Source organism: Sitophilus oryzae, unplaced genomic scaffold, assembly GCF_002938485.1.
Source record: "Sitophilus oryzae breed Bouriz unplaced genomic scaffold, Soryzae_2.0 scaffold_1625_pilon_pilon, whole genome shotgun sequence".
Classification (NCBI taxonomy): domain Eukaryota; kingdom Metazoa; phylum Arthropoda; class Insecta; order Coleoptera; family Curculionidae; genus Sitophilus; species Sitophilus oryzae.
The window spans coordinates 692410-719376 of NW_022146309.1; the positions used below are offsets into that span (position 1 = coordinate 692410).

At 32.6% G+C, this 26967-nt stretch overlaps 2 protein-coding genes across 2 annotated transcripts; one reads left to right on the top strand and one right to left on the bottom strand.

The window, feature by feature from the left end:
* The first annotated feature begins 799 nt into the window (after positions 1–799).
* On the top strand, positions 800–18853 carry LOC115880528 (fatty-acid amide hydrolase 2-like). The gene is made up of 9 exons (XM_030897747.1): positions 800–1383; positions 5127–5346; positions 11219–11436; positions 15781–15892; positions 15948–16108; positions 16171–16401; positions 17416–17571; positions 17642–17821; positions 18703–18853. Exons 1-9 carry the CDS (start codon positions 1213–1215, stop codon positions 18799–18801), a joined length of 1548 nt encoding a protein of 515 aa, XP_030753607.1. The 5' UTR covers positions 800–1212; the 3' UTR covers positions 18802–18853.
* LOC115880529 (neutral alpha-glucosidase AB-like) lies at positions 18803–26368 on the bottom strand. The gene is made up of 4 exons (XM_030897748.1): positions 26233–26368; positions 23367–23550; positions 21501–21720; positions 18803–19154 (listed from the first exon to the last, which is right to left on the bottom strand). The coding sequence occupies exons 1-4, from the start codon at positions 26348–26350 to the stop codon at positions 18873–18875; spliced, it is 804 nt and encodes a 267-aa protein (XP_030753608.1). The 5' UTR covers positions 26351–26368; the 3' UTR covers positions 18803–18872.
* Positions 26369–26967: the final 599 nt, after the last annotated feature.

Below are 26967 nucleotides of genomic sequence, written 5' to 3' on the forward strand. Positions count from 1 at the left end.
TGCAGATATGACAGCGAATTTATTTTGTTAATCACAATTTTATCATATAAAGCTATATAACTAGTGTTGTATACAGCACCGTAGTTAACGCAATAAAACATTCTATCATACAACGTAATACAACTTTAATAAGACAAGTTTAAGTAACTATTATATGATCTTGTGACTACTAGTTATATGAATATTATAGAACTTTTACATGGTGGGTATAAGAGTCTAATAAAATAATATGTTTGTTATCATATAGCATTGTCTTATTAAGTTTTATATCATACTAAAAGAAATTATCGTTTAATTCGTTATAAGATACGTTGTAAAAATCACTAGAAAATAGTTTAATATGACAACTTTTATTAAAAAACAGAATGGTCGAAACCAAACGCTTAATAAAATCAAGCAGTCCTTAAGACAACGCTATTCGACTGTTATAAAATAATTCAATCCTTTTAGAACTTCTTTTTGCTACTTGGGTAGGTCCATACCGTTTTACATAGTAGTAGGTGGATGTAACCAGTCGCCGTTATTATTAATATAATAATATTGAATAATGTAATTATGACAACCAGACATAAGAAGTAGTTGCATCTCAGCAGTAACTTTAAAACTGGTTATTCTGTATTATAAAATTGGCCTAAACCTGTATTAAAATACACAACACCTTTAAGTTAAACAAATAAAATCTATCTTTAATGTAATATGCATTGTATATTATAAACAAGTTTTCTAAGTCTTCGTTCTTGTAGCGGAATATTTTGATTCGTCTATCACGAAATCAGTATTTTTCCAACACAAGTAGTAAGCACCTTGGCGCTAAGTTATTATAACATTTTCCGTATTTTTTCGCCTACTTTTAACGTCTCCGTATAAGTTCAAAGTGTAGCAAACATAAAAAAGTTGGTTTAGTTGAAGGTAAACCAAACGTTGACGCTCAATTTTTTTCAACAACTATACCAGTTTTTCGCACACATTACATACAATCCAAACACATTAAACGGTCAAAGTCAAAAACGCGCTCACTCATATTTTTAAAAGTACTAACGATATTTTATCAGTGTTGCGCCTTCTTTTTCCGAGTAATATTTATCTAACAATATTTTTATAATAGTAATTAAAACTGGTAATAGTCGAAATGAGGTTAGTTGGGTGAGCTCGGTGTAACATCTTGCGTTGAAAAAGAATCGGCTTTCTTCTTAGACCGGTATTGCAGTGAAAATGGAGATAATACTGTCGATATTGTTTTTGTTGATGCGATTTTTCGATTTTTTAACGACGCCGATATTCAAATATCGATCGAAAGGCGCGCGGAAATTTTTGCCACCGTTAAAAAGTGATCTGTTGAGGATTAGTGCTACAGAGTTGGCGAAGAAAATTCGAAATAAGGAGGTATGTATTAAGTAGCCTTGTAAATGCTATGCAGTCCTTTCTTTGTTAACACAAAATAGTTTTTAGTATAATAATTGATTATACAGGGCGAGTCTCTAGTACGTACAAAAATTCAAATAAATTAAAAAAATACCGAGGATGTCATTTAAAAATCAAAAGTTGTAGTCATTTCCGGTAAAACACGAAGTGACCAAAAACAATTCAATACGTCAATCACTCCTAATTTATATCATATACTAATATACTAAATCTGTTTTTTTTATCTGAAAAATTAAAAAAGGTGTAGGGGTGAGCTACCCCCTATAACTTAAGACGCACCGCATACAGGGTGAGTCTTAAATTAGTGCAAATATTTTCAGGGCTGATAGATCTTGGTAAAATAAACATATTTTCTCTTTGCCATTTTTCAAATAAGTTCAAAATAATCGAGTTATTTTACTTTGAAGGTTTCAAAAATAATTTTTTTCTTCTACGAAGAGTAGCTATTTTTTACACAATCTACCGTATTAAAAGTCAATTTTTTTACACCAGTGCAAAAAGTAACTTATCTTTTGCACTAGTGCAAAAAACACCTTGATATTAGTAATGACGACTTCCAAAGAAAAAAAACTGTAAATGTTTGTAAAAATTTGTTAAATCCTGGAAGATAAACCAAGTACCAGTTCTGGACACCTCGCAGCAACATTCCAAAAAAGAGTTTTAAGTTAAGAGAAAGAACCCGAAACCTCCACAAGCAAAAACCAAAATGAAATTCAAAAGACTACTGGAAATGAAGTTTATCCATCAATTATTTTTTCAACCTGCGACATTAAAATTGAAATGAACTCAAAAAAAGTTATAAAAAAATAAAAGTGTCATTGTGAGTGGTAATATTATTCTATGAATTACTATAAAAACTCTTTAATAAACATTTAAATAAGAGTTTCAATTCTATCGTAGAAAAATGTTGTGTGCAACAAGTGCAAAAAGCATATTTGTTGCACTCAGCATGATTGCAGCTCTCAACTTTGTCTCCGTCTGCAAAATCCATGCGTCGTGCAACAAGTATGTCCTTTTTCCACTTGTTACACAAATAACTATTTTGTTTAAATTTTAAAAACCGCTGGATTTTTTATGCCTTTTTTGTTTCCGTAAATTTAATCTATCTATGTTGTCATATATTACAAAAATGTTATCCTTTTTAATTCAAAATTAGAAAAATTCAAGAAAAAAAATATAAATTCAAAAAGTTCAATACAAAATCTTTTTTTTTTGCGAAAGATTCGGGGGTCGAAATATAGCAGCCCAAAAATGCTTGCAAAAATTTTATGTATAATATTGGATACCCTGTATATAACTAAGTATACCGGGTACGTCTCCAAAATGGCTCACTCCTATAACTTTTTTAATTTTTCAGATAAAAAACGAGATTTGGTATGTTAGTATATGATATAAATTAGGATTGATTGACGGATTCATGTGTTTTTGATCATCTGTTTTACAGGAAATGACTACTTTTGATTTTTAATTGGCATCCTGGGTATATACCGAGGTAATAAATAATAAAGTAGAAATGTTCTACTTTATTCTATAGAAAATGACACTCACTGAATAGAATGACATATCATATGTCAACTTTTGTACATTTTCGCTTAAAAACAAATAATAGGTATTTTAAATTTCAATCTAGAGTAATGGCTAATAGTACGAGAGCTAGCAAGGTCGGTAAAACAAGTATTTTAAGACATCTGGCTCTTTGATATATCTTTTACTATGCTCTCTAGAATAGCATGCGGCCCGTCTGGCTGCCGGTAAACGTTGCGTTCCCTACTGCGCATTAAAAGATGATCCTATATCTTTATTACTCCTTTAATTTCTAGTATTGAATATAAATCGAACATGTCTCCATGGCGCAGTGCGTAGAGTTTCCGACCACGAACCGATGATTCAAAGTTCGAATCTGGGTCAGGACAAATACTTTTTTATTTTATTTTCGTTTATATTCTGATAGTAAAGTATTAAATATTTGTTTTTCTTTAATTACCAGAATTATTTAATACTTTACTAACAGAATATAAACGGAAATAAAATAAAAAAGTCTTTGACCTGACCCGTATTCGAACTCTGAATCATCGGTTCGTGGTCAGAATCTCTACGCACTGCGCTATGGAGACATGTTCGATTTATATTCAATACTAGAATTTATAGGACTAAATTAATAAAAAATATAGGATCTTCTTCCGATGCGCAGTAGTAAATGCAACGGGTCTCGGCAGCCAGACGGGCAACATGCTGTTCCAGAGAGCATAGTAAAAGATATATCAAAGAGCCAGATGTCTTAAAATACTTTCTCGAAAACGTTGCTAGCTCTTAGACTATAATGGATGTGTTCAAAACACAAATTTTTAATCAAGGAGCCTTGGAAAAATAGTGTTGATGGTTCAATGTTTTTCCTGTCTTTTCCTGACCGGTTAAAAGATACCCAAATGGAATTTTTAATCATATTTCAATTTTTTCAAATGGAAAAAGGGTGGCTCATAAGCTTATTTGGAAAAAAAAAACATTTTTTTATAAATAATTATTACACAATTCAAGTCAAATTGTCGTTATAAACCGCATGTTACAATTTCAAATAAACCATATGCGAAAATGTCAAAAGTTCACATATGATATGTCATTCTATTCAAAGTGTCATTTTCTATCGATTAAAGTAGAAATATACCGAGGGTGCCATTTAAATATCAAAAGTTGTAGTCATTTTCAGTGAAACAGGAAGTGACCAAAAACAAGTGATGATTAGTTAGAGTTATATTTATCGTTAAGAGAGGAACCAACTCCAACTCCCTCCGACCGGTTTCTGGGCCTACCCTTCATCAGGTGGGCTGTCCAGAGGTTGGTACTCCAACAACATCTCTCAATGCAAGAATTTTGTATTTAGCAATTTATACTAAAGCTGCAAGAAAACTTTAGCTTTATATTAGAGCGGCCGAAGAATATCCTCTTTTCCATCGTTTGGCGCGAGATCCTTAATATATTGTCCGTCGTCGTCGTATCCTTTTTCGGTTTAGGTTTAAAAACCTGTTTCGCTTCACCATATCTATATTCTATCATAGATTGATATCGTAGCATTTTATGTGAAATTATATCATCTGTCATTCTTTCATTTGTTTTTATATACTTTTTTTGTTGTTTTTACATACGTTTCTTCCATTTGTTTTTATATACTTTTTCTTTTTATTCTAATGGTTGTATTTTTAGTTCATTTCTTATTGTGTCATTTATTATTTTATCTTCTCTACTTATTCCTTTTATTTTTCGTAAGAATGTCATCTTCGTTGTTCTAAGTCTTTGTTCTTTAACTTTTGTAGTAGTCCAGGCTTCACTTCCATATAATACTATCGGTACCGCTAATGTATTAGGCTTACTTGCGTTTCTAGCCGTGCTTTGCTTTTAAATTTTTTATTTTTTTTTCATTTAGTCATTATCTTTATCATAGGTTACGTCGCATCCAAAGAAGCTGAAGTGCGATATTTGCTGTAGTGGTTTATTTCTTAACACTATTTTTGTGCGGATTTCGTCTTTGCCCCCAGTGTGCCATCAAGTGTGCCTTAATATCTCACTAACACAATTCGACATCGCCGAGTCAAATTGTTAAAGTTGTGTTTGTCCTTTCGTTAGTTACATCTGAAAAGCTAAATTATTTAATATTGATAGAGTCAAATTATTAATACAAAATAAATTACTAAATTGTACCTTAATTTTAGATCTCCAGTGAAGAAATATGTCAGGTTTATATCGATAGAATAAAAGAAGTCAATCCAATTTTGAACGCGGTTGTAGAAGAAAGATTCAGATATGCAATGAGAGAAGCTAAAAACGTAGACGGATATTTGAAAACCACATCTTTGTCGATCAGGGAATTGGAGAAAATAAAACCTCTTTTGGGTGTTCCAATAACAGTCAAAGAATGCTGTTCTGTTAAAGGTTGGTTATGTTTATTGCATATGGGGATTTTAAAATTAATAATTTTTATACTGATACTGATAATGATGAAGAGGGCTTGATGTTAAATGATCAATATGAAATTGCAAATTATTTAAACCATTATTTCAACGATTTGCCAAAAAGTATTCCATTAACAATATAATAATCAATATAATACCTCGACATCAGGCGAGTCAGAGGCATAGAACATAGAACAATAATATTGAGACCGGTCAATTAATTAGAAATAATGGATATAGTTATAAAAATAAGTTATTATAATGAGAAAAAACTCAAACTCCGCGGGTCTTGATTGTATTTCGTTTGTAGTGTTAAAACGAGTTGCCGATCTATTACTAATTCCGTTGACTTATCTGATAAATTGGTCATTTGAATTTGAAATAACTATTTTTCCTGAAATTTTGAAAATCTCTAAAATAGTTCCATTTTTAAAAATATTTGATCCCCTTAATGTTGAAAATTATAGACCCATAGCAATTTTACGAACAATTTCGAAAATAATAGAAAAATTATTTCATAGACAATTTATGGATTTTCTTCGGAAATATAACATATTAAGTTTATTTCAACATGGTTTTTGCGAAGGTCATCTACTCATACTGCAATTTGCGAATTTCTCTATAATTTGTAGGACAAACTGAATGACCGCTCGAAGTACATCGGTCTTTTTATGGACCTCAGTAATGCTTTTGATCTGGTGGATCATACACAGAGCTGCAAGCTCACAGAAAACTTAAGTCTTTTTTTTTACTTAAATCATTTGATTTTAAGTCGTTTTTCGAGAGCTGACAGATTTAAAGTTTAAGTCGTTTTCAAATGACTTGTGATTTAAATCTTTATTCCCAAATAGAAAGAGATTTAAGTCTTTTTAGAAAAGACTTAAGTCATTAAAAAGATTTAAGTCTTTTTATAAAACAATTAAGTCATTAAAAAATTTTTTTGTAAAAGGCTTAAGTCAGATTTTTATATATTTTCATGATACATTTTTAAAAGGAGCATTTCTTTTTAAATTGATGGGCGGCAGCCAAGCAGCAGAATAAAAACAATGTTCAATACCACTAATAAATAAAATGTTAGTTTTTCGGAACCAGTTTTGATTATGTGTCGTGTTACGCGTGCGTAGTGAGTCTGTTGTCTTTCAAGTGTCAAATCCCCGACTCCGATATGTAGCCGGAAAGACGAACGAAATAAATTTATCTCGAATATATTGAAGAGTGCCTTAAAATCCTCCAGCCCTTTGCTTATGACATAAGAACACATATTACATAGTGATCAAAACACACATCACTACTTTTTAATAGACATGTATTCGATGACATCTATCTCTAATGGATATGTCGCACCCACTTAGTGTAATTGTCCGTTTTATGAAATGGATATCCACTTCGCGAACTGAAACCTAACCAGTTTGCGAACCTAAACTAACCTAACCCAACCAGTTCGTGAAATGGATATCCATTTCATGAAACGGCGAGCAGCAAACATGTCCGACACCTTTTGATAACTATTTCCTTGATAATACCATTTAATCATCAATTCGTTTTCTTCGGTAGTGTAATTCATGGTTAATATTTTCGATGTAGGTATGAGTTTTTAATAATAATAATAAAGTACTAAATAGATAAATTTCTGAAATGACAACTTCATTTGACAGTTATCTTTTACCTTGACTGGTGCTCATAAGTAAATACAGGGCCATAAGAAAGGAGAAATATTTAAAAAGAAATCGGCGATAACTCGTAAACGGGCTAATCAAAAATATGTAAAGTTATTCTTTTGAATGTGGGTTTTAGTGCTGCTCTTCAATAAACCTAAATAGAATTATTCTCTAAAATAATTAGGGAAGCCAATAATTGACCCCATTAATTCCTATGTCCCGTCCGACGATGCACTACCCGGTACCATAATTTTAGACATATATGTAAATAATTAAATATGAACATTTAATAGCTATAAACTAAAGTAGGAGAGTATCTAATATAATAGTCGATTGAAACAAAAATGGTGCTTCATTGTATAAGTGGTGCGTTAATTTTAATTTCCTTAAAAATAGCAGTAATTTTATGGAAAATGTGAAAGTTACTACGAATAAGGTGATTACAGTCTTTCTTGCCATTATATTACACTTGATCCAAACACATTCGTGATATTAAGCATTTCCTTCAAATTTACGATCGATATATAATTATGTAATTGTCTAAAGAATCTAAATAAATAGTAGGTAATTATTTAAATTACCTATTATTTCTGATAACATGGTAGCCATAATTCAAAAATCTGTCTATTGTTTGTTGTCGGTAATGTTTAAGGCAACTTAATTCTTATACATTTGTCGATTTAATATTTTATACTCATTTAAAAAACTGGTAATATGCAACTAGTACTCTCTCTACTTATAAAATACACGATTTTAAAAATAGTATGTTATGCACAAGATGTAAATAAAAGTTAATTTCATAGTATAAGCATGTATAAAAAACCATCTACACTATGCCCGAAATGTTACTGGAAATATTTCGTAATAAAAACATTCTTTTCGTGATTCTGGAAACATTTTCTGAAGCATTTCTCGAAATACTTTTGCTTTGTTATAAAATATTTTCTTTTGTTGGCATCGGGTCAATCAATCCTTTTCGTAATCATCTCGACATATTGATGATGTTACCAGTATTGCTCACCAAGCAATGTAATTGTTATATTAATCAATTAAAGCCATAAACAAATATAACATATACAATTTTATATACATATATCTACTAATTCATTATAATAAAATTAAATAATAAAAGTATTGCAATTACCTGCAGATTATGTGAAAAGAGTTGTTCTTGAATATCTACTATATATATATATATATATATATATATATATATATATATATATATATATATATATATATATATATATATATATATATATATTATATATATATATATATATATATTATAAACGCGTGTTCAAATATTAGTATTGTGGAATATTTATATATCAACATAAAACGAGGTGTGATTAACAAATTATCATTGTAACAACATACATTTTAGAAATGTCTAGGTTTACTTATTTCACTGAGATTTATGAAACAAAATCCTTTGTCTCGGGTTTAGAAGCCGGCACGGCGTCGTGGAAGTAGCTCGAGACAAAACGAAATTAAACGAGATAAAAAGAGACAACCGAAAGTAGTCAAAAAAATCTCTCCACGCGTAGTGAAGGAAATAATTGTTACGAGTAGTTTCGAGGCCTTTCTAAGAAATGAAAATAGGCCAATTCAAGCGGAGACAACCGTAGATAAGCCGAGACAAGACAAAATTAGACAAGAAAATACGACCTTGATCTGCTTTGGACTCTCTTCGGACTGCTTTTTCGGCATAGTGAAGAGGGTGTAAATGTATCAACACTTTTTTTTAAATTCTTAGACTCTAACTAGTTTTATTAATAATAACTGTCAATATTATTGTAAGTTTTGTTTTCCATCACAGAATGTCATGTTGAAACGGAAATTTAACGATACCTGCTGACTCAAGCATTATATATCTCCAAAAGTTTTTCGCTCCTAGAAGAGAAATCTCAAAAATAAAAAGTTATTTTTTCAAAACACCAGTGTCGAACTCAAACACCAGCGAGCTTGGCAATAACCATGTAAACAAATTTGCCTTACCTTAATATTATTACAAAATGCTTAACGTTTCAGGAGATATATCTCTTCCCGTCGTCAGAAGCAAAAAATGAAAAAAAGAGAAAGGAAAATATATCTTGAAAAATATTATTAAATAAAATAAACATGTTTAAGTACAAATATTAACAATTCACAGAATACTTTTAGTTTTCAGCAGATACCGTTTACTATAAACTATTGACGATCTGTTAAAATTACTTACCTTGAATAAGAATACTTCTGTATATCATTTCTTATTTGTTTTATAATTTTCAGTTATATTATGTTTATTTATGTCATGTAGTGTTAAATAAAAAAAAAGGTAAAAAATAGAAAAGAAAAAAGATAAAAAAAGATAAAAAAGATAAAAAGGAAGTATATAAATAATCAAAGAAGCAATAATTAGAAAATCTGGAACGATAAGCATTTTAGTGGTTAGGCAAATTTGTTGTACTAGTAAAAAGCCGCTAGGCCGGGTCTACATATGTAGCATCTTGTGTATCATATCTCCGTCGCGTTGCACCAACATGTATCATGATCGCGAGTTTGACGCCGAATTAACGCGATCATATGGTACACCTTTTGTGATACCGTATCTGGATACATGCCAATCCGGAATTTTGGAGCGTATCTTAACACTGCGGTATCGGATACACGTATCACGGTCTGTCATTTGGACGTGTTTTGATACAGTATAACGATACAATTGACTTGATACGCCGTGACCCGTCTTGAGGCGGTTTTTCTCCGATCATCAAAGGCATCGAGGGTCTGCTGACAAGTTCGGACGCGATTGATGTCGATTGCCATTTGGTAACCACCATGCACTGAGTGTACACGCTTTACTATGAGTTGGGATAACGTGAAAGTGTATTAAAACCGGATTGATGCGTACAAAGAGAAAAGAAGTTTTGTGAATCCCACCAACAGGATTACTACAATAGATTATTAAAAAAAGATGCTTGGGATGAACAACGACAAACTCTCGTATGCAGTCACGGACGATGACATGATTCAATCACAGCTGACACTGTACTGACCGTCCTGATAATATAAATGAAAATATTGATGAACATGATACGACGATACAAGGTGATGGGTTGTACCGTCCACATACACTGATACGCACGCTTGTACGCTGATACGTATGAATTTTATAAGTATGGACGCTTACTTTGGCACGATATGCATATTCAGTCGACAGAGCCCAAATAAACGTCCATACTTACGATACAAGCTCTTGATACGTGATACATGATCCTGATACAATAGAGTGCTACATATGTGGACCCGGCTTTGTAAAGCTGGTCCGTTTGGATTCAATGTAAAGCCGGGTCCACATATGTAGCATCTTCGTGTATCATATCTCCATCGCGTTGCACCAACATGTTTCATGATCGCTGGTTTGGACGCCGAATTAACGCGATCATATGGTACACCTTTGTGATACCGTATCTGATACATGCCAATCCGAATTTTGGCGCGTATCTTAACACTGCGTATCAGATACACGTATCACGATCTGTCATTTGGACGTGTTTTGATACAGTATAACGATACAATTGACTTGATACGCCGTGACCCGTCTTGTGCGGTTTTTCTCCGATCATCAAAGGCATTGAGGGTTCGCTGGACAAGAATTGATGAACATGATACGACGATACAAGGTGATTTGTTGTACCGTCCATATACAATGATACGCACGCTTGTACGTTGGTACGTATGAATTTTATAAGTATGGACGCTTACTTTGGCACGATATGCATATTCAGTCGACACAGCCCAAATAAACGTCCATACTTACGATACAAGCTCTTGATACGTTATACATGATCCTGATACAATAGAGTGCTACATATGTGGACCCGGCTTAAGTAGCAGTGCTTCCACAAAAATTTAAGTTTTTTGCAGATTTCTCTTCCAGCGGCGAAAATCCTAGGCTCTTTTTCAAGAAATGAACCCGCCACATAGGTATAGATGTTATTTAAATATAATGTTATTAAACTATCAAAAATTGTTTCTTAATTTTTAAAAATTCAAAAGACAATACGATATATTGATATCGTACCGACTTTACTACCCGATTTTTAAATGTCATAAACTTTTATCCGACATACGTTATATCAATAACGTGGTATACTAATATAAGAATTTCTAATAGCATTTCTAAAAACTACATACATAATGTGCTTTTAGATCTAAGTTTGTGCGTTGGGCTCCAATCTAGGAAAGGATTTAAAGCCGAAACTGACGGAGAAGCTGTAGCAAAGATAAGAAGTAGTGGAGGAATCGTACTTTTAGTATCCGCTGCACCTGAAATGGCTATGGCTTGGGAATGCTATAATCATGTAAATGGTTACACTAATAATCCCTACGATACCACATGTACTTCTGGAGGATCATCTGGAGGTGAAGTAAGTTTACTGAATATTAGTTATTACAATTGAGGGTTGAAATATTTTGGAATCTGGGTGTTACAACAGGAAAATAAAACAACAATTCAGCTCAATACAGCAAAAGACTTTACTTTTAAACACTGTAACATTTAGTGTTTAAAAGTAAAGTTTTTTTGCGTATTGGTGAACTACCTAGTGTTTTATTTTGCTGAATATTTACTTCAATAACTTGAAAATAAACATACCTAATATATATATATATATATATATATATATATATATATATATATATATATATATATATATATATATATATATATATATATATATATACCTATAATAACATATACCTGCTTTTGTCTAAATAAAATGAATGTATCTAGACGAATTGCATACATACATACATACTGCCATTACTCGCTGATGAGTATTTGACACCCATCAGAAGATGGTCACGCAAGGCGTTTTCTTTCATGTGCTTTTCTGTGACTAAAAAGCCCGATAGGTGATGTTATCTGTCTACCGCACTCCAGACATTCAAAAATCTCATTGCTTTGTTGCCTCTTTACTTTTTGGTTGTCGACTTTACAATTCTTCTCCATTCCGTTCTATTGTGAGCTCCTTCTTCCCACTCATTCTGCTTGTTAATTCCCTTTAAGTTTTCGTGGAAAATATCCTTGTACCTTTTGAGTTGTCCACCCGGCTTCCTCTTACCGTCTACAAGCTCACCGTAAAGCAGAGATTTTGATATGCGGTTTTCTTGCATTCTGCATAGTGACCAGCCCATCTTAAGCGGGACTTTGTAATCATGACTTCAATACACTCGCAGTTAGCTTTTTCAAGGACCGACACGTTTGAGACATGATGGAACCATTTTATTCTTAAGAGTTGTCTAAGATGTCTAAGAGACGAATTGAATAAATAAAAAACGATTTAATTTGCTATCTTTTTTTCCTTTATTTCTATGAAAATTTATACATTTTAATGATTATAATTTTATTAATAAAGTATTTAATTAATTTAATAGGCAATACACCGGTACAAAGTACCTATAATATATGTAGTTTGTCACTAAAATATGGTAAAAACTTTTTATATTGTTTAAAAATAATAATTACATTGACAGTGTTGTTGCTTACGATACTGTTCTTTACTGCTCCAATAATTTTAACATTAATATATAATATATATCCATATATGCAATTAAATTAAAATAAATAGATAATTAATGTAAAATTAGTTTCACCTTAAAGCAAAACAGTATAAATAGATTCTAATGTATTAATTAAACATAGGTACTAATCGTTATGTTGCTTACACCAGATGTTACTTTAAATACACATGTTATTGAAACACCAAAATACAAAAGTATATAATAAAGATGGTTTAATGTTTTGTTAGAATATATAATACAAAAAAAAAATGTTAGAGATATATTATCAATCTGAAATTAATTTTTAGTTTCATCAAAAAAAATAAATAATGTGATAAATGACTATATAGGGTGGCAGCATACAGTAATTATCATTATTTTTTAATATAAGGGAACATTACAAATTACGAAAAAAAACAATCGAATATATTATTAATATAAAATATTGACGTTTTTTTAAATTTCAAAATTCTTATATATTATAGGTATTTTATTTTATGCTTGATTTGGTTAGGCCCTTTTTAATGGAGCTTAATGTTGAAGCATTGATTGAAGAATTGGGAAGATACGCAACCTAATGGGCGAATTCGTGGCAAGGCTGATTTGATTTCCTCTTACGTCTCAAGTGGTGTACGGTGGAGCCTTTGCTTGTTCTGCGACCAACGCATAAAACACTCATTTTCTCTAATTCGGCTAACGAAGGCATATCGAACAAGGCTGTGACAAGGTGTGGAACTGAAAGTGACAGTGTTGCCATATTAAAATGTGTAATATCTGTAATGTATTTGACGAAAATATCTTTGGATGAACAATCCGCTTTTATGTATTGAAAATGTATTCGTGTTAAACATAGAATAAACAACAAAAATAAAAATTCTTTAATAGGTATTGAATATTTCATATGATCAACATTTTGCATAATATTTTACATATGAAATAGCACCGATCTTCATTTCCAAGCCTATTCTGACGCCTTTGTATAATCATATAATACTATATTAAATTGTTTAATGATACACAAAATCCGTATTATTAACATACTGTACTCAAAATACATAAATCTACAGATTAATCCGTAGTTCTGGCAACACTGTCTTGGTCAACCAGCCAGTCTGTCGACTAAAAGCAGAACTACGCTACAATATTCTTTATTTGCTGCGCTGTAGACGACATCAGCGCACAGCGGAGCAGAACTAAACTTGATCTTGGACATATAACGGTAACACCACCTATATCTTGGACATATTTTGTACAACGAAAATCTTCCATAAGGTTTGCGCATCTTCTTATTTTTCTAATCAACGGTTGAGACATACTTTGAAAATCAGCTGGTCAACTTGTCAGACAGTTAAAGTATTTTTGCAACAAAAATAAATGTCACTCAGTGCAGCCTTGTTACACTTTATTTACTTGTTTAGCTATACAACAGCTTCTTAAAAAAAATTATAGCTTCTTATATAAGCTATATAGCTTCTTAAAAGTTATTAGTTCTTGTTGGACGTAAGTTCAACTTCCAACTATGTCTACCTTAGAACCAATTAGAAATATTTTTAAAATAAGACAATACATAAAAAAGTGATTAGGTATGTTATTTTCCAAAAATGTAGTTATATTATGGATAGGTGTGACATTTAACAGCTTATACAGACCGGATCACCGTAGTAGTAACATAGGCAGAACCGGACGAATTAGCGTATACCCGTCCGCCGGATAAAAAGCAGGCGAAAAAATGCGATAAAATAAAAATAAGTAGATATGTGATAAGAATGTTACGGAATTTGTATTTATTCGTGTTTTAATAGTCAAAACGAATACATAGATTCTCGCTACAGCTCTCGTGTAAAATTTATTTTTTAAGTAAAATAATGGATATTTACGAAGTTCGTGAGAAAATTCAAATTGTAAATTGTAAAATGGTATTTCCAATATAGGTCTTATCGGGATATACAAACAATTTTTCCACAAACTTTTGTAAACAGGCAATTCCATCTTTACCTACTACATCAAGAGTTATTAATAATTTTGAAACACATGGGTGCGTGTCCGCACAAAAACACAAAATGCCTGATGTGTTGATTAATGATGAATATTTGAACAATACTTTTCCCAACCGTTTAATTAGTGGATATGGAACTATTTTGTGGCCCGCTAGATCACCAGATTTTTCTCCCAATGATTTCTTTTTGTAGGGTTATGTAAAATCCAAAGTGTATGGTCATAATAGGGCTAATAATCTAAATGAGCTTCAAGTAAAAATATGAGAGGCTTTCCAAACTATTAGCCCTAATATGTTAGCCAATGTCAGACGGGGATTTCACGACCGCCTAGGCTTCTGTCTAGCACAAGAAGGTGGTCTTTTTGAACACTTGTTATAACTTTTTTTTTATTTAGAGTAATATTTTAGTTTTTTTCGGGTTTAGAGAATTTATTTATTTTTAATTTTGGCTTGTAAACACACTCAAATAATAAATATTTAAGTATTTTTATTTTTAATGTTACCTTAAATGAAGGTAAAATGAAAATAATAAATACTCGGCACTCCTCGCGTCGTATTCCTAGTCTGTCACGACCGACCCGTCCAAGCACAACTGCAACTGCGTACTGCCTGACCAGCCGACTAGCCGGCAGTGAATCTCACTTGTGTCTAGTCCTAGCAGGCAACTATTAAGCCCGACCAATCACGTCAGAGTTTTTGACAAAAACCAATGAATTAACTCACTCCAAATAACTACGCTAATCAACCTGATTGGTCAAGCTTAATAGTTGCATCTAGGTCTAGACACTTCTGTGAATCTCTAGTAGGAACGCCAATCGGGTAAACGTAAATTCGTCCGGCAACTTGCTATGTTACTAGTAGCCTGGTCTTCTCTGTATATGCCAACTTGACCAAATACCATATATCTTAACCTATTAGAAATAGAACTTAACATTTAAAAAAAAAGCAAAATTCTCATCACATTGCATCTTTTTCTTCTAAGAAATATTAAAAATATAAAAGAAGACATTAAAAAGATGTTCACTAGGAATGTATTATACTTACTAGTAAGATGGAAATAAAGTTCTCTGAAGCTAGTGACCAGTTATTAAATAATGTATCATGCAAATATATTATTTGATAAATCTTTTCATAAATCAATTCGTAGTGGGTCACTAAGTTTTACTTAATGAAACCATACATTAGCTTTTTGTATGATTAAAGTTATTTTCAGGGGGCACTTCTCGGTGCCTGTGCTTCACTAATAGGTATAGGATCAGACATAGCAGGTTCTGTGAGATTACCAGCAGCTTTTAATGGGGTTTTTGGTCACAAACCTACACCTAGTAAGATTGAAAACTGAAATATAAAAGTCATAAGGCAAAATTTTTAATATTTCAGGAACAGTTCCTCTCAAAGGTCATTTTCCAATCGGACATGATGAGAAATACTACGATTTTTTAGTAATTGGACCATTAGTAAGATATGCCTGCGATTTTAAATTGATCATGAACGCAATGTGTGGTAGCCGAATAGGATCAGAATTAAATTTATATGAACACGTAACGAATACTAATACGCAATTTTCTATGACTATTTTAATTTAGACGTTTATTATTTTTAGGTTGACTTAAGTAAATTAAACGTTTTCTACTTGGAAAGTCTAAATTTTAATGTTACGTTGCCTAGAGTGTCGAAAGAGATACAAGCAGCTGTGAGGGACTCCGTTAGCCATTTGAAGAGTCACTGTGGTGCAAAAGTACATGACTATAAATTTGATGAATTCAAAAATGTATCTGTTGTATGTGGATCGTCGATATTTTCATTAAAAGATATCCCGAACGTTTTGAAGGGGGTAAGAAGTTGATAATAATACCGAGAGTTCTGAATTGTTTAGTCCAAATTGCATGATTAAATATAAAGAAAAATAATTTGTTATACCGCGTGCGTCTTAAAAACCGCACACCCCTATAACTTTTTTATTTTTTTTTAGTTTAAAAAACGAGATTTGGTATGTTAGTATATGACATAAATTAGAATTGATTGACGTATTCAATTATTTTCGGTCACTTCCTGTTTCACCGGAAATGACTAAAACTTTTTTAGAATGCACCCTCGGTTTTTTTACTTTATTCGATATAGAATAACACTTTGAATAGAATGACATATCATATGTCAACTTTTGACATTTTCGCATATGGTTTATCTGAAGTTATAACTTGCGGTTCGTAACGAAAATTTGACACGAAATATCAAGTGTGTGGTATCAAATTATCCATAAAAAAATGTTTTTTTCAAATATGCTAATGAGCCACCCTCGTTCCATTTGAAAAAATTGAGATATGATTAAAAATACGATTTGAGCATTTTCTAACTGGCCAGGACAAGACACTAAAAACATTAGATGGTCAAATATATTTTTCCAAGGCTCCTTGATTAAGAATTAGTATTTTTAACATCGCCATGATACTCTAGATTGAATTTTGAAATACGATTTTTTATTAAGAGAGGATATTAAAAGCTGACATATGATATGTCATTCTATTAGAATGTCATTTTTTATCGAATAAAATAAAAAAATCGACAGTGCCATTTAAAAATCAAAAGTTGTAGTAATTTCCGGTGAAACAAGAAGACACCAAAAACAAATGAATACGTCAATCAATCCAAATTTATATCATATACTAAAATATCAAATCTCGTTTTTTAATCTATAAAAATAAAAAAGTTATAGGGGTGAGCCTCTTTTGAGACGCACCAGGTATAGCATAAAATTTCTCTAAATTAATTATTGCAAAAAAGATATAATAATATTTTAAATAACAATAAAAAAATACTTTTTATTAACTATATTTAATTTCTATTTTAGGAAAATAGTTTATTTATAGTAGAATTAACAAAGTCCCTTTTTGGAAGATCAAAATTTACCCATAATCTCATGGTTTTCTATTTCTTCGAACTTCTTTTTAAATATGTTGTTGGCGATTACAGTCAAGATAATGCCAAATTAAAAACGTTTATAGTGGTAAGTTCTAATACCATTTTTTCTTTATCGCTTAACTGTAATTTATGAGTATATTTACTTCAATTTTAAGGAAAAACTTAAAGATAATGGTGTCATTATTTTACCGACGTTTCACGAACCAGCGCACAAGCATAATCAGGCGATTTTAAAAAATGGATATGCTTACATGATTATTGCTAATGCGCTGGGTCTACCTGCTACAAGTATACCATGCGGATTTGATAAAGATGGTATGCCTATTGGTGTTCAGGTATGTGTTATCTGCTAAAGTACTAGCGTTGATTAGTAGTAGTTTCTGATGTGACTAGACAGAAGGTTAATATACAGGATGAGACTTATAGTTGAGTCATTGGGGATCAAAAAAGGGGCCTGCTTGGAAAAAAATCCGGAAGTTTTGAAACTTTGCAGGTTTATAGGTTTTGGGGTCCCTAACTAAAATCCATAAAATGTACATTTCCAGACTTGCCGCCGGCGCCCAAAAATTGGTATTTTGTAAATATCTCGAAAACTATGCGTGTTTCGCAAAAATTTGAAGAGAGTAAAATTAAAGAGAATTTCCTATAAAATATGTTCTATGAAAATTTTCGCTAAAATGAACCGTTTAAGCACAAAATACCTGAAAATTTTGCAATTTTGCGTATGATATATGTATAGTCGATTTTCCGAAATCAAATGTCGATTAGGGTTCAATAAAACTAGTTTTAGTTTAATTTTTTAGTTCAGTGGCATATCATTAATTCGCTCATTAATTTATGAATAATTAATTGTCGTGCTGGACAGCATTAACTCTGATTGACAGCTTGTTTTCTAAAAGCTGCACAAATTCAATTTTTATTTTGCTATTGAAGTTAATAGTTTGCCTGTTAATAGTAGCATATTAATAGCTATTTATCAACCGTCTGTGAGACTTTTATTTATTTTTATGTTATATTTTTAAACATTATCACATTGTTATTTTTGTTTAAAATTTGAAAATTAATCTAGATTTTACTAAAAATTTATCAAATCGGAAATAATCCAGTCATTTAGTAGTGTACATAATTGTTTAAATTTAGAGATTACTGAATTAATCTTTGTTTTTTCTTTATTTGAACTGCAATAACATCAGATGCTTTTTTGGTTTCAATTTAGGTAATAGCAGCTCCATATCAAGACAGATTATGCATAGCCGTGGCAGAGGAATTAGAGAGGCATTTTGGTGGATGGATTCCTCCTCCAGAGAACGATTAATTTTAAAAAAATAATTTATATTTTTATTGAATAAAAAATACATAAACACATTTACTTAATTATGCTTTATCCTATTTAGAATCAGTAATATAAGTTATCGTTGTAGAACTTCCTCCTCCTGGGCATAAATTTTCATTATTTTCGTATCTTCCTGCATATCCAGAGGTTGTATTATATCCGTAATATTTTAGATATCCAAGAGTATATTGGCAACTGTTGGGCAAATTATTCACTGTGACAGTTGTATTAGTGGCGGTGAACGAAATATACACATCATCCTTGTATAATTCGCCATTTGCGGTGCATTCTTTAGTGCAGTCCAATGCTATGTATAAGTTAACTTTATTAGAATCCTGAAAGAAGTAAGTATGAGGTTAACATGATAAATTTAAAGTATCGTACAACCAAAAAGTTTTATGATCGAGCGGGCTTTGACTTTGACAGTGAAAAAACTGTAAAATAGTTGTGATAGATAATATTACAGTTGGGGGTTAAAACCTTTGGTGTCACAATAGCAAAATAAAACTCTCATTAGCAGTACCACAATACACCACTCTCGCAGTACCACATACACCAATATACTTTTTAAACACTGGACGATCGTTTTAATCACCTGCTGATAACGTAAACATGGTTAGTGAATCGCGTCCATTGCAGCAAAAGTGTTTTGGTATATTGTGATGAATTAGTGTTGTATTTTGCAATAGGAAATATATCCAATCCTCCTCAAACTTATACGACGTGATGTCAAAGAATATCAGTTACCGTTGTATTACGAAAAAACTGTTCAGTAGAATTAATATAAAACTTAGACATAGAAACCATATTTTTTATAAAATATTACAAAATGTTGAAAGTATTTTACCAATTAAAAAACTGCAACATTATTGCTACTGAACCAGAACAAACAAAGTTTGGTGTTTAGAATATGCCACTGTGTCAGTTCCAAACATAAACAGCTACTCAGTAGCTTTTTACTTCCAAAAAAATCAGTGTGTGCACTATGTGCGCATATTTGAAGTAAAACTTCTTACTAATAACTATTACATTAAAGGATTTGAAGGATATATATTTTTTTATGAATGCTTTTTATAAACTTCAAAAAAATTAGAGTTAATATAAAACCGTAAGCTATTCTAGCTTTATAATTTTATAATGTGTTTTTACATTTCATCAAAAAAACATAATTCTATCAACCGGCCGGATAGCCCTGGCAGCTGTGACCATTAAACCAAAATATGTACTACTAAATCAATCTACTTTGACTACTACTAACCAACAAGTTGTTTTGTGTGTCTGTGGTCTGTTTTTGTTTAAATGTTTTGTTCATTATTCATTATTTATAGTGATTTGCAGTAATTTTATTAAATTATGCAAATATTCTAGTTGATTATTGGTTTGAAATAAATATGACAGTCCTCCAATGAAAATGCGAGTTACTAGCTCTAATAATTCTAATTCTGAGCTGGCAAATGATGGTAGATGCTTCAGAAGCTTCAAACCTATCGATGAAAATATGCATGAAAATTTACCTTCTAGGACACAACCAGAGGTACAACATCAAGGTTGGTACAATATCAAGTTTATTATATTGATTTTCTTAACCGCGCCGCTTATGGCACAGATCGTTACCCAGTGTTGCCACAAGCTTATTTTTCATCGAGATAGAGGGGTTAAATTGTTTTATGAAGGGGTAGATCTACCCCGAATGGGGTGGCTGTGGCAACACTGCCGTTACCACTTTTCTCTCGCTCGTGTGTCACGGCCTTGAATTTTTACTTCCATCGCGGGTAAAGAAATTTCACTTCAAACACTCGTCTAACCAACAAAAAACACTTGATGGATAAATCTTCTATTGTCGTAAAAAGCAAAATGCAAAAGGAATCCAAAATAATTATTGAAAATAGCTTAAGTCAAACAGCTAATAACTTCAGTAAAACATAAGTCAGCCTTTAAATACACGTACAATCAAAATATTTTTTTTTATTTTTTACATGATATCTAAACAATTATGAAGAAGTATCTCATCTAGTTGTTCCCTAATAATTAAATACTGCTTAAGTAACCAAATATTTTGTTTGTTTAAATTTTTTTTTATTACAGTTGGGGGTTGAAACCTTTGATGTTACACAGCAAAATAAAAACACTAAATCACCACAATACACCAAAACACTTTTACTTTTACACTGGACGCGCGTTTCGCAAGTAAAAGTGTTTTGGTGTATTGTGGTGATTTAGTGTTTTTATTTTGTTATTTTTTTTTTAATAAAATTGACAGTGCATTTGAGTCGTTCACACAATTCGATTTACTCCACTATTTGAAAAATCTTAAAATTAAGTGTGAAACCACTTGAGATATTTATATTTTTTTTACATTTATAACATTCTTCCAAACATCAGAGGGTACCATTTTCTAATATTTGGAAAGATGCGCAAGAAAAACGGGCACCTTAATAAAAACAAGTTATGAATATACTAAGTGGTTTTACACTGAAAATTAAGACTTACCAAAAGTGCAATTAATCGAATTGTGTAGTAAACGGCACATTATTTTTTGTGCTTTTAACATCAGTAAAGTTTTTTTAAATTTTATAGATGATGAATGTCGTTATACCTTACCCGCATCAATTATAATTAATATTTTTTATGGCAGAATTTTATTAAGTTTGCAGATGTCTTAAATAACGATAAAATCTTACAGTGAGGGCAACTATAGATCCTTGAGCTACAAATGCAATCCAATCCGTTTCGATAATATCAATAGTAACATAATAATTATCTTTTTTCGCCGGAGTAAACATAGCACCTCCCCATAATTCATACCATATCTTTCTCTTTTCGGGCAGATATACTTGAAGCTTTGATTTACCCGATGTCAGAGGTTGAGCAACTATAACATCTGTACCAATAGCATATTGACTAAAAAAGAAATATTACAAAAGTATGTAGAGAAGGCATCATAATCAATTATAAAAAATTACTGAACGTATCAAGTAGTACTTTTTTCAGTCTTATTGTTATAACATCACTTCCATACACATAGGTCTTGTTCCAATGTAGGTCTTTATAGGAGTTATTGGATTCTAGGATTTTTGATTATTATTGGCTTATTGACTGGACTATTTAAATAATTTTTATACTCACAAGGTTTATATCTGGTGTTCTAGCCGATTTTGATGAGATTTTAAGCAATTTGTAGCTAAATTATTTGACTTTTTAGTACCTTTTTCTAAATTAAAAATGAAAGTTGTCATCTGTAAATTACACGAGGGAAAACAAAATGTTGATATTTCCATGAAAGAATTTTGGTTTTTCGGGTTATTAGGCCGTCGTCGGTTAGAATTGCTTCCTAACGTTTCGCTAGCACGAGTGGCTAGCATCTTCAGAGGTGTGTTTGCTCCGATTGCTCACACTAGACACACTCACCATCAGTCTAGTGTGAGCAATCGGAGCAAACACACCTCTGAAGATGCTAGCCACTCGCGCTAGCGAAACGTTAGGAAGCAATTCTAACCGACGACGGCCTAATAACCCGAAAAACCAAAATTCTTCAAACGATGGCCGCGAAAGCCTAAACTACTACATTTCCATGAAAGTTTGAAACATCCTGTGGAGTACGTCAAAAGAGCAAGGCCTTTAAAAATCATTTCATCGTTTAGGTGTATCATTTCTCAATAGTTTGTTTTTGGATTCATCTCAATAGCTTTATTTTTTTTGACATATTGACTTTTGAAGACCAAACCGTGCCTTCGCTTTTGGTCCTAGTCAACAGACCTATAAAACAGTGTTTATGATTTATGTAATGTCATTGTCTTCAGTTCAAAAGTTAATCTGTACCACGATCAATTAAAGCAACACAATAGCCGATAATTTAGAAGTTAAAACCATCTCTACTAAACATTAAAAAACAATAATAGTATGACTTTTCAATGACAATGCTATTACAAAAACAATAAACACTATTTTATAAGTGTATTAATGAGAACCTAATATCAATGCTAAAATTGCTGTAAATCATTACTGTCTTATTCAAAAACTAATATCTCCAATAAAATAAAGCTATTGAGATGAATAAAAAAATAAACTGTGATATAAAATGATTTTTAAATTCTTTGCTTTGTTAACATATTCCACGGGATGTTTCAAACTTTCACCAAACCTTGTTTTACCTCGTATAATTGACAGATGGAAACTTTCAATTTGAATTTGGAAAGAGATACTAAAAAGTCAAATAATTCAGCTACAAACTGCTTAAAAAATCATCAAAGTCGGCCCAATAGAACAAAATCTATTAATTTTTAAAATACATCAAAATTTTTAGGTGCCCGTTTTTCGTGCCGGTGAGTGTAGTTTGTATTTAGCAAATATAGAAATATATTATTTTTTATTTAATTTTCTGTGATTTTACATAACATATCAATTTCTAAACAATTTTAAAAGTTTTAGAGATAGTTATATAATAGTTGTTAATTTCCCTTCTTTTATTAGAAATTAATAAGGTATTATATTTCCCTTCGTTTATTAGATTTATTTAGATTTATACTAATTTAAAATTATATACATACCTTTCTAATGAATATGTAGCATTATTACTATAATAATCGTAATACATTGGACGTATAAGTGGTTCCTTTTTACTGAGTATCGTGTAAAAATACTCTTGAAATAATTTTCTCCTTGATATGGTCGTTGTGACGGCATTTGTTGTATACAGCGTATTTAAGCTATTCGGATCGCGATATGGATCGTCTAAAAATGTCAATGATAAATTAAAATTAACGTCCAGTGGCCAAGCTAGTAATAAGAGAACAAAAGCTGAAATGGGCGATCGACACCTTTCAGCCCTATAAAGCAGCAGGAGTGGATGGGATCTTTCCTGCCCTTCTAAAGGAGGGTCAGCAAATAGCTACTCACCATCTACTAAGCATTACAAGAAGCAGTCTAGCGATGGGATATATACCAACCACATGGAGAAGAGCAAAAGTAATCTTCATACCCAAAATAGGCAAAACTGACTGGACAAATCCCAAGTCATTTAGGCCTATTAGTCTCACATTGTTCATACTAAAAACGCTGGAAAAAGTAGTTGACAACCATATTGGAGAAAATCATCTAAAGATTAAACCACTGCATGATAGTCAGCATGCATATAGAACGGGCAGATCCGCAGAAACTGCTCTGTACCAATTAACGGAGCTAATACAGGCAAGTCTGGATAGCAAAGAAACAGCACTATGTGCCTTCTTGGACATTGGAGGGGCGTTTGACAATATACCACATAAGGTGGTCAGACGATCTCTAGAAACAAGAGGGGTGAACAGAACTATTATTCGCTGGTTTTGGAAAATGCTGTCAACACGAACAACAGAGGCTCAGATGGGCACCAAAACTGTAGCTGTTAAACAGTAAGGAACCCACACACAAGGTGGAGTAACCTCCCTTTGCTGTGGAGCTTGGTGGTGGATGAACTACTAGATGAATTAACTCTAGCGGGAATACACTGCATTGGGTATGCAGATGACATAGTCATGATCGCTCTGGGGAAACATGAAGGCACTTTGTGTGATATTATCCAAAGAGGACTCCGTATCACTGAGATGGTGTAGGACTGTCGGGCTGAGTAATAACTCAGACAAAACTGCGATAGTGCCATTCACCAGAAGGCGAAGTCCGAAAACTTGAAAAGAATCCAACTAGATGAAAAGGACGCCAACACAGGAAGTTAATTACCTGGGAATAACCCTGGACAGTAAACTCCTGTGGAACAGGCATATTAAGAACACTACCAGCAAAGCCATAAAGGCTCTCATGATATGCAGAAGACTGGCCGGAAATAGATGGGGCTGCTCCTCTAACATTTTGGGCTGGATTTATACCATGATAGTAATGATAAAAAAAATGATTACTTATGGAGCAGTTGCCTGGTTCACAAAACTAGAGCAACGGACGGCAAGGCTAAACCTATGCAAAGTCCAGAGACTAGCATGTGTTTGCATCACAGGAGCCATGAGAACCTGTCCAACAGCAGCAATGGAGGTCATTCTAGATCTAACACTACTGCACATTGTCATTGGTAGATATGCCAATGCGACAATGATTAGAATGGTCAGTGTCGGAAACAATACTGGTAGAATTGTCAGATCAGGGCCTTGGAACACCCCTCAAAAAAAGGAAATCCCACTCCTGCAACTCCCAGTGGACGATATGCCAAGAACGTACAACTTTGACAACATGTCATGTAGTATTGAGCAATAAGAAGGGATTGAAGAGCGAAACGGGCTTGTCTGTAGCAGTTAAAAAAGACCATACCATAACTTGGTATACTGATGCTTCCAAAACCAATACGGAACAGGGATCGGAGTGTTTGGGCCGAGAGCCAATTACTCCGAACCAATGGGCACTTACCCTAGTATCTCTGCAGGGTAGGAAATTCCATGCCATTGAAGTGTACAACTATCTTTTGAGAGGAACTATCAAAGTTAGCAGAAGAAGTTTACTCATCTATAGCTTAAGTAAAGCGCGACTAAACTCCAGCATCAATCAATTCGAAATTGGTCAAAGAATGCATAGAGAAGCTTAATAAATTGGGCAAAGAAAACAAAGTCCTCCTACACTGGGTGCCTGCTCACCAAGGGATAGAAGGCAACAAAAAGCAAATAATCTAGCTAGGAAAGGAGCGAACACCCAAATAACTGACCAGAACGTTCTGCTTTCCAAGTGGTAACCAACTCAAGGCGGAACTCAAGAACTTCCATCCGGAAGATTCCATCCGCAACCTGGAATGGAAATCTGCAATGGTCTAAAAACACTCGACAGTTTCTGAGGGCTTATGATCAAGAAAAATCAGAGATCTTCCTGGGTTCGAGTAAGAACAATATTCTGATTGTCACGGGGTTTTTAACAGGACACTGTCTCCTCAATGAACACCTCAATAGATTGAAAACCAAGCGCTGAAAATCTACAATGCAGATTCTGGGAAGATGAATATCAGTACACCTCATCACTGAGCGCGCCGAGACGACAACCATTCAAAGCAGCCCACGACTGATATTGAGATGGAGAACTGGCTTCCCTTTCTATAAAAAACCGTCCCAGATAATGGCTTTGCCAAAAGCCCTGGGACTGTATGATGAGTTATGATTCAAGACAGGGGGACACAATGGATCTGTAAGGTCGAAGTGATTAACCCCCCTCCCACTCATTCTAAATTCTAAAAAAAAATATGTCATTAAAAGTTTCACATTATTATTCTGTAAACTTGGTTGCAGTGGCGGATACAGAGGCCCCCCCCCTGAAATTTGTAAATTGTGTTAAATATTATGCTTTTGAGTTAAAAATGGCGCCCTAAAAAGCATATTCTACATTAATATTTTATATTTTGGGCCCCTAAAATAAATTCCTGTATCCGCCCCTGCTTGGTTGTTTAGTTACCTGAAGATATGCGGAAATAAGGCATGGACGCTGCTGCTATGTACCATCTGAGACAAAGCGTTTCATGAAGTTCTTTATTGTATGAATTTCCATCACCACAAACTGGTAATCCAATCATATAATCACCTAAGTATTAGAAAATATGATGATATACCTTTATATTATTATTAACGTATACTTATTTCTTATGTACCATTTGTGTATAGTAAATACCGAATCAAAACAAAACAACAGATTTTTGACAGTTCAAATTTTAATGCAATATCCTCTAAATAATTATTGCTTACTCCTGGTGGCCCACACAGTAGAGACCGAGGGGTGTCTTAGTGTTGGAATTACATGTTCATTTGTTCATTTTCTTGGCCAGTCGTTGGCTTCAGTCTTACAGCAGTCGACTACAATTATGTGGCAGTCTTCTTCGCAGTCATTAGCAGTCGCCATTGTAAAATGATATTTTGGCAGTACATGCACATTTTGTACCCAAGTGAGATACCCCTCGGGGAATAATACCCCTGTATATTTTTATCTATTCCTATTGTTTCTATATTCAGGGTACTAGAAATTCGAGGTACGAACATTATATATGGATATTTTATAACTGTATTAGGTTTAATTGCTGGTTAAATTAGTTGCGCTTTGGATGTTCTACCAAGATGCAATCAAAAAGACGTACCCCCATGATTGCTGAGTTTTTTTTAAAAAAAAAAAAAATTTTTGAAAATCAATTTTATTTAT

Coding starts and splice junctions, on each gene's coding strand:
- LOC115880529 (XM_030897748.1), bottom strand. CDS start 26,350: ATGATTGGATTACCAGTTTGTGGTGATGGAAATTCATACAATAAAGAA. Junction 23,551..26,232: donor TTATTTCCGCATATCTTCAG/GTAACTAAACAA, acceptor TGACATTTTTAG/ACGATCCATATCGCGATCCG. Junction 19,155..21,500: donor GATCTATAGTTGCCCTCACT/GTAAGATTTTAT, acceptor TACTTCTTTCAG/GATTCTAATAAAGTTAACTT.
- LOC115880528 (XM_030897747.1), top strand. CDS start 1,213: ATGGAGATAATACTGTCGATATTGTTTTTGTTGATGCGATTTTTCGAT. Junction 15,893..15,947: donor TGGTCACAAACCTACACCTA/GTAAGATTGAAA, acceptor TTAATATTTCAG/GAACAGTTCCTCTCAAAGGT. Junction 17,822..18,702: donor GTATGCCTATTGGTGTTCAG/GTATGTGTTATC, acceptor GTTTCAATTTAG/GTAATAGCAGCTCCATATCA.